The 14,955-nt window shown below is 34.5% G+C and overlaps 1 protein-coding gene across 2 annotated transcripts; it reads left to right on the top strand.

The window, feature by feature from the left end:
• The first annotated feature begins 8,122 nt into the window (after nt 1-8,122).
• LOC147402608 (putative plant SNARE 13) lies at nt 8,123-14,826 on the top strand. Of its 2 annotated transcripts, XM_086444318.1 has the most exons (10): nt 8,132-8,617; nt 10,394-10,486; nt 10,651-10,744; nt 10,839-10,876; nt 11,716-11,813; nt 12,858-12,937; nt 13,024-13,080; nt 13,168-13,260; nt 13,352-13,426; nt 14,378-14,826. In XM_086444318.1, the coding sequence occupies exons 1-10, from the start codon at nt 8,541-8,543 to the stop codon at nt 14,480-14,482; spliced, it is 810 nt and encodes a 269-aa protein (XP_086300444.1). In that variant the 5' UTR covers nt 8,132-8,540; the 3' UTR covers nt 14,483-14,826. The 2 variants fall into 2 exon arrangements, with proteins under 2 accessions (XP_086300443.1, XP_086300444.1); XM_086444317.1 differs by having other exon boundaries at nt 8,123-8,617; nt 13,024-13,260.
• Nucleotides 14,827-14,955: the final 129 nt, after the last annotated feature.

The raw sequence follows: 14,955 nt of genomic DNA, 5'->3' as shown, positions 1-14,955 counted from the left end.
TCTTTTTAGATCAAAGGCACAGAAATAATATAGATAAATAAATATTAGACTTGAATAATATAAAGAGTCGTGATTTTTTGACTTGATTTTTTTCACTCAATTAGTACTCAGCTGACGTGACAAAGGCACATAACCATATAACATTTTCCTTAGGCTCTTACCACATCAACTAAATATTGATTGAGTGAAAAAATCATTAGCCTAACATAAAATAATTAAAGATGTTTTAGGGATCTCTCTCGGTAATGTCTTTGAGAGGTAAGATTAGGTTTATCCCATTAATTCATATACAAAAGGCCATGCCATTGGTGACGAACACCACACCCTCACTCCCAATGGTTGTGTTCTATGCCATATCACAAGTCAATCGATTAAATGGCCTCAATCAACTAGTTGATTTTATCATATTTGGTTTATGATTTGGGGCTTGTATTCATTTCTTCTTCATATGATGAGATGCACTAGATTTGCTAGTTTATCAATTTTTTGTTTTCGTTCAATTTGTATTCTTTGCCTTGTAACATTTGAACTTCCTGATGTTGACACAATTCTAACTTGTCAATTATAACATCTACTAATGTTGGACAGTTGCAACTGAAAAATCATTTAGTCAATTAGTTTCTTATTAGAGATATTTCCAATAACTGAAATCAAACTCCAAGATAAGGTTGAATTGAGAGAAATGGAGAGAAGAGAAGAGAAGAGAAAATAAATGAATTTCTCTCCATTTCTCTTGTTTGAATTATTAAGTTGAGAGAAATTAGAGAAGAGAAGAGAAAAATTATGAATTTTCTCTCTCCAAAAATGGAAAGAAGAAGAGAGAAAAGGAGAGAAACTCTTTTAAAATATTTTATAATATCAACTCTACCCCTAAATCTCTTTTAAGGTATTTTAAAATTTCAAAATTATCCCACGTTTTTTCTTGTCAATCCAAACAAAATAAAGAAAAATTGAATTTCTCTTCTCTTCTCTTCTCTTCTCTTAATGAGTTTTTCTTCTCTCCACTTCTCTCAATCCACACACAACCTTAGTGGATTTCTCTTCCCATGGCTTCTCTTAACCCAAGCATAAATAGTCATGTATTTTCTTCTACTTTTTAAAAATCGTCAATTTGTGCCTTCTTTTTGCACGTGGTTTTCTTAATAAGAACTATTCAAATGTTAGGTGAACATCCTTAAAATTCAAAATTCATTTATATTGAAATTGTTCCATTTTTTCATTGTGAAATTACAATTTCTAAAGGAGAACTTTTTTTTTTTTTTGGAAAAAAATGGGAAATTCATGTGGTTTTATTTTTAAATAAATAAGATTTCCAGACAAACCAACTTAAAATCCATCCCGCTTACTTGTCCACAACCTACTTATGTTATGACCAATCAAAACGAATTAATTATGTTCTTCTATTTAAATCTTTTTTCTTCATTCTTAATTTGCCTTCTTTAATTGAAATTTTGTCAAATTTACCATTGACTTGATCGGTAAAGTATCAAGAGGAGACAACCAAAAGATTGCAAAGGAAGAAGACTGATTTAAATCTAAACACTCACCTGCCTCGAGATCTTGATTTTTTATCAACATAAGTCTAAAATTACATCTTCTTGCAACTTTACTATGCTCATATCAATTTTCACTATCTCAATTTATATTTATATTTATTTTTCAATTCTTTTAGAATCTTGAACTTACACATTTTTGAGATCGTAACCAACCTTCATCATGTGTGGTATCAAAACAAATAGTGCAATCGCGTAAATGGGAAAATTTGAATTGAGAAAAAAAAAATGTCAAAGTAATTTGAAAATTAGTTAAAGAAATGAGCTAATCATGAAAATAATAACAAGAGTCGTGACAAGATCAAGAACCGTATCCCACATGACATACTCAATTGACCCTTTTGATGTGATAAGTTCGAAAATCGTAGATATGTATGCCTTGGGAGACACTTTTTAGGGGGAAGTGCAATTGTGTATCTCGAGGAGTTTCGATCTACGATTCTCAAACTTGTCACGTCAGGGGAGTCAGTGGAGTATGTCACGTGGGGTAGTCAGATGATCACGACTCTAATAATATTATAATAATGTTAGATTGAAATAATAAAAGAAGTCAATAATACATCATGTTACATGAAAAGATGTTTTGTGAATTGCAAGGAATGAAAATGAAGGAATCAAATTCAATAACTGATCTCGAAATTTTGTCCACTTATCTTAGAAAATGAACTCAAATGGATTGGATGGTCCTGCTCATTCTATCAGGCCTTTTTAAATTTATCTTTTAGCGGAACAAAAGATTAATTGGTGGCTCTCATTGGCCCTTCAAGTATGCCACGCATGCATTACAAAGACACCTAGAGGACGATTTGTCGTTAACATATTTCACACAAGTTTTTTCCTCTTAGGAAGCGGATCCTCTGTAGCACTTGGTTCTTGTAGCAACCATGTAGCATAGTTTCAACGGATGAGAGAGAGGTACTCTAGAAAAAAAAAAATTACATCTCAATCTCTTACGATCATGACTTAGATCTGATTTTTTTTTTTATTTAAAGAAAATCAAAAAACAAGTTTTTTTTTAATGCAAATTCATATCTTTAAAAATAAACGACTACTAAACTCCTAATATTTTTAAGTGTCGGATCTAATTGTGTCGCTGATGTGGTACTCTTTAAATCCTTGAAACCATGTTACATGGACTAGGGTGCTATAGGAATCATGTGCTACAAAGGATCGGCTTCCTTGGTAAGGTACTTGCACATTGTCTTGGGTGTGACTTTAAAGCCATAACCCAACTTCAAAATTTTGGTAGAAACCTCCCCTTAAATGTCGGTTTGGTCCTCGAACGTGTGGTCCTTAAATTTTGAACTTGATGACATGCCCCATAACATTTAATATTTGAGGTGCCACCTTGTACCTTATGTTTTCAAACCAATGGCAGGGTCGTTGTGCGTGTATAATTCAGTATCCATTTAAGATCACAAGATTATTCTAAAGATATGTATATCACATAATGTGGAAATGAGAATATCCCAAAAAGGCATGGGTAGGATAATCATATGAAAGTGAGACTTTGGGGGGATAGGCTAGGAAAGACAATAATAGGAGATCCCATGTCAAGACTATGATTGCCAACCGACAAACTAATGGTGGAGGAAGCCACTCCCCTTCTTGAGAAAGCTCGGGAATCGTGGTAAACTTGCCAATTGAGCCTAAATCCTTAGAATTTTAGAAATAATTAAAGGATAGAACACGATCTTATCTATATAGAATGAAATTTTTTTAGAACACACGATCTCAAGGTTCCTTTGCAATGTGTCAAACCAACCGAGCTATGGGTCTAAGCCCAATATAGAATGAAGTTGAACTATGAACAAAAAGGAATGCGAGAAGAAACTCAAAGAAAGAAAGAAAACCTTGGAGGTATAAATATAAATAAATATTTTATTAAATTCAATTCAATTTCGATTAACTGATTATTGTGATTCTGACAAGTAACACACAAGTGCCCATTGAGGTTCTTCTTGCAGGTTTAATTTGATGGTGGTGGAGAAACCTGCCACTGTCCCCTTGACCCTGGCATGTTCTTATAGACTAATCAAAAATGAATTCAATGTCCTCACCATCATTGTTTTCATATCCGTTATCACTATCATCATTATCATTATCGTCATCATGATGATGACTAGTTTGAAGGAAAAAATCAGAGTATTTTAATTAATTTTTTTTTAAATGACCAAGATCACGGCGTATGTCTCACTCTGAAAACATGGGAGTATCTCCTACATGCACAAGAACATCGAGGTGTGGCACGTTGTGAATAGCTGAAAAAACTTTGAAGCGGACAACTTGCTTCACAATTTTGGAGGAAATCTCTTCCTTTCATGACGTGTGGCATGCCCAACACTTCAATAAATATTTGAGATATTCCTATAATTTCAAATTAGTGACATGCCCCTTGACCATGGAATAGACAAATCAAAATGACTTAAAAATAATGATGATGGCTATAATATGTATGATGATGGTTATAATACGAAGAAGATGATGATGATGATGAGGGCATTCACTATTATTTTCATTAGTCCATAAGCGAAGACCAAGATCGAGGAGGGTATATCATCGGCTTGAAAATATAAAGAGGTATCTCAAATATTCACAATAAATAAAAGGGCATGTCATCCATTTAAAAATATTAAGTGACCGCATGTCACGGAAGTAGGAGGGCTCCACCAAACTTTTGAAGCGAGCTGACGACTTAAAGTCATGCCCAATGATAGACGAGGGAATGCTCCACCATTGACTATATGTTAGACCCACACTTGTTTTCCTTTCCAATACACCCACCCACTCCAAAAGTTGGATAAGCCACACCCCACCCCCTCATACACCCCAATATTTGTGTGTCTATGCTCGTGCATGTTTCCATAAGTATGGACTGAAGTGATTCAGGGCCGGCTTAATACAAGTTGAGGCCTAAGGAAAAATTACTTAAAGGGCTCTGGGCGAAACGTTTTCTTTCTAAATAGTCCTAAGTTTTGCACATTAACTTGATAAGACATTTAGTAAATTTTTTCTTTTTTAATGGTCTCTCGTACTGTCGAGTTCATAATTTTTACCGTAGAGCTCAACACTTTTTTATTTAATGTCGAGTTCATATTTTTTTACTATCGAACTCATCATTATTTACTATCAAGTTCACCACTTTTTATTTAATGTCGAACTCGACGTTTTTTTAATTACCGTCGAGTTCATCATTTTTTTTTTTAAATAAAAAGTGGTGAACTTGACACTAGTAAAACCCACCCATTTTTAATTTTCGAATTTTTTCCTAATTAAATACATGAAAAGATCAACTAAAAACTTGAGATAACAACTTGTGTAAATGATTTCAACCCAAAAGAATCATTATTGATCGAATTTCATCCAAAAACTAAGAAAAAAAGTGAAAAATCCCTAATTTTTTTACATATATCTTTAAAATGTATGAAAAAACCCTTGAAAATGACTTTTTTTTCTTTCTTAAATCCTTTTTGATGGAATGGGGTCTCCGAAACTCAATTGAGATGTCAAAAATCTAATTTTTTGATAAAAACGATTACAACATTCAATCATGAAAAATGTGGGAGATGAGGTCCAAAGACCATTTAGAAAGAAAAAATTTACTAAAATGTCCTACAAGCAATAGTTGAAAACTTTGAGACTATTTAGAAAAAAAAAGTCCCTCTGCGAAGGTCCTTTAAGTAATTTTTTCCAAAATTTATAACTGAGGTCTTTTACTTAACGTTACGTCAATTTATATCTAATAGTTTCAAAAGGACTGGTGTGATGAAAGTAAAGTTGGTGTATTAATATAAATTATTTCATTTTTCTTTCTATTTTTCTTTTTTTCTTAAACTCGGAAGCAGGGTCACAAAATTGTCCCAATTTTTTCAAAAATTCATAAAATTCTCCGAATAAGGAACTAACTAATTAAACCAGTGAATTGACGAATTAATCCACGCTTTATCGACAAATCACAGAATATGACCACATTTTTACTCTTCACCCTCACAATTTTATTTCCTTCAATATTCAAATCACAAAATATGTTTCTTCATATTTTTTTTTAAGAACTTCCAATTTCTAATGGGCCTTCTAAGAATTTATTTATTTATTTTTAAGAGTGTGTGTGTGTGTGTGTGTGTGTGTGTGTGGAGAGAACTAAAATGGTCTGGGATATAAAAGAGGGGTTTTTATTAGTGGGTGTAAAGAATTGTCTTTGTGTTTAATGAATTTGAGTTCGTCCAAGGGCCCATTAAGGAAAAAATTTGTGGGCTTTTTTTATCTTTTAGGAAATTTGTGGGCTTTTTTTTGTTTTTAGAATTCTATCAATGTGCAAAGGACTGTTATGAATAAGAATCGGGATAATCTGTCTACCTCACTTGGCAAATTCAATGGATTATCCTGACGTGACAAGTTCATGAACAGTAGATCTGTGCTGCTCGGGATACACAGCTGCACTTCCCCATAAAAAGAGTGTCTCGAGGGAACCGTGTATCCTGAGGAACTCAGGTCTACGGTTCCCGAACGTCAGGTAGTCGATTGAATTTGCCACGTGAGGTAGTCAGATTATCACAACTCTAAGAGTATATAATTAAAAAAAAAACTCCCATGTGCAACCTTGACAGATTTTTTGGGGGTTTTCCTCTCAACCGGGGCCTTAGGCAACCCTCTAAGTTGCCTTACAGTTGAGCCGTGCCTGAAGTGATCCATACTTTAGTGGGACTTATAGATTACCCCCAAATATAGGAGTGTCTGTGACGTGGGAATGCCGATGTATGAAACAAAGTGAATGGGATCACAATATATGATATAGTGATCCATACTTCAACGGGAATGTCGAATCAACGCCCAATGTTGAGTCAAGCTTAGGTTCAAAAACCAATGAAACAATGAGAACATCCATATCATATGTTGTTTTTCAAGTGAATGGCATTTCCAAGTTAATCAAACACCTTCCCACATTGCAGATCATCTTCTCCACGCTCCCTTGGTTCAATTAAATGAATCATGTTCTTCCATTTTACTCTGTTTAGAGGCAAATCTTCTATTATTGCAAATGGTTCATATTTATTTTTAAGAAAATGTTGATTTGACTTTGTTGGACTTTGTGCTGACTATAGGTTTTTTTTTTCCCTTGTATTGAGCGTAGTGTCCAACAAAATCAATTTAGAATGACTTATTTTATTATCTCCATTTGTATATATTCTTTTGAGTCTTTATCATATTTTTTAAGACCTCTGACTTGAATATTTCTTCTAACTAGAATTAGAATCAACTTTTGTTGAACATGACCAGCCATCAAGAATTACAAATCACCAATCAAGATATTTTTAGGCTTCTAGTCCACCACTAAGGTGAGCATTTATGTTCGAAAAAATACTCCCACTTTGAATAACCATAATACTTTTTGACAAATGGACGAACCATTTCACCTGTTTTTGTTACGAGACAACAATTTTGTTGAAATGCAACCTGGTGAGATGGTAAGGTGGTGAAGGACAAGTATTCAATACCCCCAAAATCTTTCCATTTTCTATTAAATCCCAAAAGTTAGTCTTAGATGGACAATTGTTCGAACCAAGGTCATGGGAATCGTTGATTTTGGTTTCAAATATCTCTTTTAGAGATAGAAGGGACAAATTTTAGGTATATTAATTTGTGATATATTTGCAATATTTTTTGCTTGGTGTCATGCTGTAAAATTTTAAAAAAAAAAACAATAAAATAATTGTACTTTTCTTTTTAAATGACATATCTTTACAAACAGGTAAAAAAAAATTAACCTCTTTTAATCATGTGACAACCATTTTGCTGAAAAGTAATTTTTGCAACTGCCCATATGACACTAACTCATAATTTACATTCGACAAAAAAGGTTACATGTGTTGAAAGACAATGTAGAACATGGAGTGCGATCCACATTTTTACCATGTGGATTATATTGTTGACCCAAAGGATACTTTAGCACTTTAGGTTCATGGTTTTGATTACATCCAAATAATCTTTGTTTTCCCAATCAAAAGACTTCGAAGGCAGTGAACTCCCAAATTAAAAATATGTTGAGAAAAATATTTTTTTAAATTTATAGATTTTGTTAATGATTGGAGTGTCCGAACTCATAGGCTTGATTAGCAAAGATGAGGCAACATGCAACTAGTTTCTTAGAGTACCATATCTCGTCAAAATCCACTTGAATACATGAAATACATACAAACCACACATATTAGGTAAGTCGGGATAAATTCATATGAGTGGCCAACGATGGAGTTTGAACTCAAGACCTTTCTTTTGTTAAAGGGAGGACCTGGTCACTACGTCTAACACTTCTTATTTAATTTGTAGTTTTGCGTTCACGTTCATATGACACTCCATCATATTTTAGGATATCACATGGACATGCAATTCACATAGATAGGTTCTCCTTGGTATAAAAACAAATGCGAAACACGAAATCTTGATCATATAAATACGAAATCCAATGGTCAGGATCTATATTAGGTTATTATAAAAAATATCACATTCTAAAAAATCAATTTATTCAGATCTTTCTAACTTCAAATCTAAATTATTAAGCAAAGATGCTTGGGTTGAAGAAGGGCACCTCATTTCGTTGTTAAATGGGGATACAAATTACAAATAGGGGGAGTTAGTACCGCGTACAGGCCATAACCATATGTGAATAAGTATCAAAAAATCCTTAACGCGCTTCTATTTCCCCCTTTTTTTCGTCATTCCACCTGTTTTCCCCAACAACCCTAAAAAACTGAAACTCTCTCTGCCTTTCCAAATTCCAATTCATTAGCTTTCAAATTCATCTTTGGAGCTCTAATTTTATAAGAATTAGGGTTTCGTTCTTCATCGTGTACTGGACTTCGTTTCAGCGGTGTAACAGAGTACTTCAAGCAGATGTTTGTTTGTGTTTTGGAGATGGTCTGAGGTCTGAAATTCGACTATATTTCTGTAAATCGGCTACTACTGGATTTCGATTTTCAAGTTCCGGAGATAATGGCGAACGAATTGCAGATGAGTCCTCAGCTGGAGCAGATCGATGGAGAAATTCGCGACAATTTTCGAGCTCTACAGTAAGATTTTCCATGATTCAATTTAGCTTTGAAGTTCTTTTTATTTTTGCTTATTGTCTTGAATAATGTCTTATAGAAAAAGTGAATTTTTAGCAGAAATAATTTGGACTTTGAAGTGAAGGAGTTGTAAATGTAGGTTCTCTTTAGGTATGTGTTGAATCTTTAGAGCTGATTAAGGGAAATAAAGAGAGCTGGAACTGATTTTAGATTCGTTAAGGAACCGTTTGGATCACCAATTTGCTCCAGATGTCAGAAAAATATGTTTAAAATCTTTTCCAGATGAAAAAAAGCACTCCGAAGAAGGCCCTAACGTCCTCCCCTTGTTTTTCCTTTTTAGTTTCATGTTTGGCTTACAGATGTCAGAAAAATATGTTTAAGATCTATTTTTTTTTTTTTTTGAATGATTGTTTCTTGAGTTGATGTTGATGAATAGGCTATGAATGATATGGAATGATTCTCTCTTTGGGTTTGCCCAGAAAAAAAAAAAACTATGACGAAGGTGAGATTTAGAACCTTGGACCCCATGAGTAGCACCATGTATTTTGGTCGTAAGAGAATTATCCTAAAAAGAACATTATCTCATCAAATGCATCTCCATATATTCGGCTGCTTAAATTTTGACGATATTTTCTTTGTGTGCTCTGGAGATTTATAGATAGTTGAAGCATGAATAATGAATGTGGAAAGCATTGATGAGGTTGAAGATGTTCGTGGCATTCAATAATGCCAACTTAAAGAGGGTGGTTATCACAAAAATTTGGGTGGGGCTGGTGTTAGTGTCATATTTAATGAATGATCAAAGACGTGTTGCTAAAAGAATTCATTATCATCTGATAGAAACACAACTTAACTAAGCTTCATGCCATAAATCTGGAATGATGAAGTATGCCTTCAGATGAAGTGTTGGGATGGAAGGTGGCTTGGCTTAGATCCTTTCCTAATACATGACTATGGGGCATTAGGAATTATGGAACCAACTCATGATTGAAAAGGGAGAAAAAAGAACGGCTTAGAGAACTCTTCGATAATTTCTTTCTTGGTGATTAGACAAGTGAAAGGCATCTGGAAATGAGTTGGGCCCCTTTGGAGAATGTGATAAATGATGAAGATATTGCTGGTAAACGATTGGTTTCATTCTCAAGTTTCTTGGTTAACAGCTTAAGAAATGGAGAGAGGAGGAGAGGTGTCATCTCAAGCTTCTTGCTTAAGTAGTAGAGCTTGGTTAAGGTTGTGCATTCATGTCCCAATGTCTATGTTTCTTTCTATGCTCTCTGTCATATGCACCATCTTTTTTTTGTTTTTTTTTTTATAAGCACCATCTTATTATTACTTTATAATTTTCAAGTATAGTGATACCAATTACCAATTAAAAAACATACAAATGCCAAGTGATTTCTGTTATATTTCTGCTTTTTACTCCTTCCAATCACTGCACGTCTGCTGAGTGGAACAGGCAAGATTTTTTTTTAGATTTTATTAGTTGATATTGTAGGTTTTTGGTCAGTACTGACTTCATCCTCTATAGTTGATTTTTTTTTTCTGCGATATTCTAGTGCCTTTAGTATGTAAACTGCAAATTTGTTTGCTGTGAGCTCATGAAGGTTTTGAAAACCCTATATTTGGCTATGAAGGTTGCATCTCATTCTTTAACGGTCAAACATGTTGAAGAGTTGTATTTTTCATGTAAGACCATTGTTTATGGTTCATTTAACAATAATTGCACTTAGTTGGGACAAGTCTACAAAGAATTACATTTGCCTCTTTGCTTTTTTGCAGAAATGGCTTTCAGAAGCTGGATAAAGTTAAAGATCCCAATAGACAAAGTAAACAGTTGGAGGACCTCACGGGGAAGATGAGGGAATGTAAGAGGTGTGTCAGATCAACTACATGACTTATGACCTTTGCTTTTCTCTATTATAATTTGGCAAGTTCGTTGTACAATAAAGTTACTAGTCTCAAACTTTTGAGGAATATCTTGTTCAGGTGTTCTGTGAGGAATTTATATATTGCCGACTTCAAATTATTTGTTTCAGGTTGATCAAAGAGTTTGATCGCGAAATTAAAGATGAGGAAAGTGGAAATCCTCCTGAAGTCAATAAGCAGCTCAATGAGAGAAAACAATCTCTGGTTAGTTGTTTTGAATCTCCTTTTCTTTGTGATGCATGGTTTTTTAGATTTCTATTAAATACCCTTTGTAATTGAATAAACTGTGTTGTTGCAGATCAAAGAGCTGAATTCATATGTAGCCTTGAGAAAAACGTAAGTTGTTTTCACTTATTCAGTTATCTTGTTTCAAAAATCAGCAAGTCAGTTTCTGTGCTGTTTTGAGGTTGATAATTTTCATAGGATTATGCTGGTGGTGTTATATCAGAAACTTAGAAGTGAATTTTTTTATTTTTATTTTGATATTGATACAGATGCGGGATGTCAATGTGCTGAGTAACCTACTAACTGATACATAAACATGGGATGCCAAATTTCTATCCTCACATTTATTACATATTGTTGTGACTTGATTGCTCTGTTTTTTGGACAAATGAAGTTTGGTATTTCTATATGAAATCTCAACATGGGGAGGTTAAATGGTAAGAGAATGCAGGAATAATCTGTTTTAGAACCTAAACTCATTTGTAGATTATGAGTGGTGCTGGTACTCTAAGCGGAAGATTTTCCTGTTTGAGCTGAACTAGTTCCTCATTCAGTCCCTATACTGTTAGTATGCAATAACAAATCCTTAAACTCATTTCCCTATACTGGTATGCCTGCAAGCTTATACCATACTAATTTTTGGGCTGGTTGGGCTGGTTGTGTGTGATATGTTTTTATTCAACTTTTAAGTAGGGGAAAGCAAATCCTTTCTGTATTTGGTGGGTCTCCTCGACCCCCTGCAATGAATTTCTTTTACTTGTCCAAAAAAATTTGGAGAAAGCAATCTAAACAAAAGCCCCTTCCATCATTACGAGTTAATTAGGTCATCCTTCATGTTCTTTGACTTTTATGTGCTTTTATACTAGCTCTTGCTTGCCCTCTCTTTGAATGTTGCTTGCCCGGTTTATGTATGTCTCAAAAACCTATCGTTCAATTTGGTGGCACCGCAGGTATATGAGTAGCCTTGGTAATAAAAGGGTTGAACTCTTTGATATGGGAGCTGGAGGTAGTGACCCTGTAGCTGAGGACAACGTTCAAATGGCATCATGTGAGATTTTATTTATGTCCTATGTTCTTGTCATCTGTCTTTGATTTATCTCTCAGATTGTACTATATATATATCACATGTCTAGGAGTTGGTAAAAAAATTAAAAAAATTAAAAGGTCACTTGGTTTTTAAAACGTTAAGGCATTTCACTAGCCAAAGCCTAAGGAGTAAGGTTTGGTCCTTGCACGCGGGTGTTTTTAAATGGATAAACAATGTAAAATACTAGCAAACAAATAGCAAAAATTTAAGCCTCATTACCAGAGCCTTATCCCAATGAGAGAATGTTCATATCTGCTTTCACCATCTGCATCCATGTTCTTTTGGGATTTTGGATTGGAACCATGAATATTTTTTCTAACTAGGACTGTAATTGGCCTTCATTGAACATGCCTAAATCATCTTAGTCTTCTTTCTCTACTCGTACATATTCTTTAATGCATTCGTTTCTAATTTTATCTTCATTAGTATTTCCACATATCCATCTCGACATCCTCATCTCAGCCACGATTAATTTTTAAATATGATGCTTTTTAACTACCCAACATTTAGTTCCATGAAGCATAGTTAGTCTTATTGTTGTTCTATAAAAAATGTCTTTTAATTTGATTGGTATGCAGTTGTCACATAGAACTCTAGAAGCACACCTCTAATTTAACCATCCAACTCTGTTTCTGTGGGAAATATCTTCTTCATTCTACATCCCTATCTATAATTGACCCCATATAACGTAAGTGGTCGCTTCAGGGTATTTCTAGAGAATCATTTTTTAATGGACATTCTTCCTTTTGGGTGTTAGCACTAGATTCGGTGCTCCAACATCCGCTCCATAATTGTAGATTTCTAGTTTTGTGTTGATTCTCTTTGTGGTCTCATCAACTAATACTTCATGGTATGTGCTCTTGAATATTGATATAGACTAATCGACATAAGCTTTTGGGGGAAAATGCCTCTCCTTATGAGAGCCTTGCCTTGAGGCGAGCCTGCCTACAGTGCCTTTGGTTTTGTCTATACATCTCATTGTTGTTGACTTGGATTGTCTTGTAGCAATGTCTAATCAAGAGCTTATTGATGCTGGGAGAAACAAGATGAATGAGACTGATCAGGCTATTGAACGCTCAAAAATGGTGTAGAATTGACCTGGAAACATTTTATTTTTTGCTTAATAATCTGCTATGATCAGTGTGTCCTCACCTCAAAGATTGATGTGTAGGTTGTGGAGCAAACAGTTGAAGTGGGAACTCAAACTGCAGTGACCTTGAAGGGTCAGGTGTGTAATCTTCATATATGCTTTTGTCCTCCAGCTTCCTGTTGGCTGGGTATTTTACATGGCTTCATTTTTCTCAAAATTGTGCAGACCGAACAAATGGGCCGTATTGCTAATGATTTGGATACAATTCAGTTCTCGATCAAGAAGGCCTCTCAGCTGGTGAAGGAGATTGGTAGAAGGGTTGGTTATTCATTTGCCCATGCTCAGTGATGTGTATCATACTATTGGCATTATTTTTAGTCTCAACCAATCACCAAATCTTTGCTTTCAGGTGGCTACTGATAAGTGTATCATGCTCTTTCTATTTGTCATTGTTTGTGGTGTAATAGCCATCATCATTGTCAAGGTACAGTCTCTCTCCAGCTTTAATTGCTTTTTATGAAGAAAAAAAAAATGGTATTGATCTAAAAAGATTGTTGGACTACATGATGCATCTGAAGAAGTCTGCCTAACATGTTAAAAAATTTGTTTGATAGATACTATTATTTTCTATCTTTTATGGGCAAATTTTGAGAAGTAAAAAGCCTTCAATGAGCTCTCTCTTAGATATTAGAATACATGATTTTCTGTTTGTGACCATTATAAATATCAAAATCTTGTTTGATGTTTTTTCTTTCTACAAAAATATTGCAAGTTTTGAGAAAAATTGATGTTTTTTATTTCTATGAAAATTTTGCAAGACTTTTTTATTATTATTAAATAAAGGAGATTTCTGTCAGAGCTTGGGTTTGTTATTTAATATTCCTATGGTAATGAAAATGCTTGGACCAGTGGCTATGTGATTCTCTGCTATAGCATACTAAATATATGGGCCAAATGCAGCTTCACGTGGCAATCAAAAGAAGAAAGGTCCATAATTTGCATCATTGCATGCCATGGAAATCATATAATATATTTTGGAATCTAAGCCATTGTTCCACCTTAACCCATCTCACTACACAAATTTTTTTTTGCCAATTAAGCAAGAGAATTAAATTATAAAATTAAAAGATACACATGTAATAGGGACATACCCCCTAGAGATACAAAGATTGGGAGATCCAATAAATCTTCCATGTAGGCTGATTTAGCTTCTTGAGAAAGATCCCCATATCAATACACTTGAAAATTCGTTTCATATCCACGACGCCTGTATCATCCTTTTGGGTTTCATCAGGATATCACTACATCACTGTGATTGCTCCATTTGCATACATGCTTTCTTATATAGGTAGGTACATGAGTGTGTGCACATATGGCGTGTTTGCATCCATACATTTACAATTCTCTATTCTAAGTGCTATTTGTGTTCTTTTAGATTGTGAACCCAAATAACAAAGACATCAGAGACATCCCTGGATTGGCACCTCCAGCCCCGGCAAGGAGGTTACTGTCTGTGACAGCTATGGGACTCTCTGAGTAGTGGTCTCGTTTTAAAGGGAGAGTGATCCTTGTATCACCATTTACATCATGATTGGTTACGTTAGAGGAACACGTGGAGGTAGGAGAAATGCTGTGTTGGCCATTCACCAGGGCTTTTTCCTTGTGTTATTCTTGTTTGCTGAGATGTGCATATCATTTTGATTCGTTCTTTACATGTGTAAATCGTATTTTTCAAGTTTTCTTTTCTTTTGCCGCCCCCTATATGTGCCATGCCATGCTATGATTGACATTTTAAACCATCCAATACTGTTTTTATGTGAACCGAAAAAAAGAAGGGAAATTCATACTCATCAATAAACAACAGCTTCCACCCTATCTCAATAATATGCCCTTTGTACCTGATGGCACCTGTATCTATCAGGCCTTGTGGAATTAGTCATGTGGGGTTTTGAAAACTGCAAGAATAATCTTTCGACCAATCTATGACTTGGTTCTACTCTGCCACCCTTGCCC

The sequence above is a fragment of the Akebia trifoliata genome, chromosome 5 (assembly GCF_017979445.1).
Source record: "Akebia trifoliata isolate Shusen 1 chromosome 5, ASM1797944v1, whole genome shotgun sequence".
NCBI classification, from domain to species: Eukaryota; Viridiplantae; Streptophyta; class Magnoliopsida; order Ranunculales; family Lardizabalaceae; genus Akebia; species Akebia trifoliata.
The sequence above is the reverse complement of the archived record's forward strand: the minus strand, read 5'-3'. Positions and strand labels throughout refer to the sequence as shown.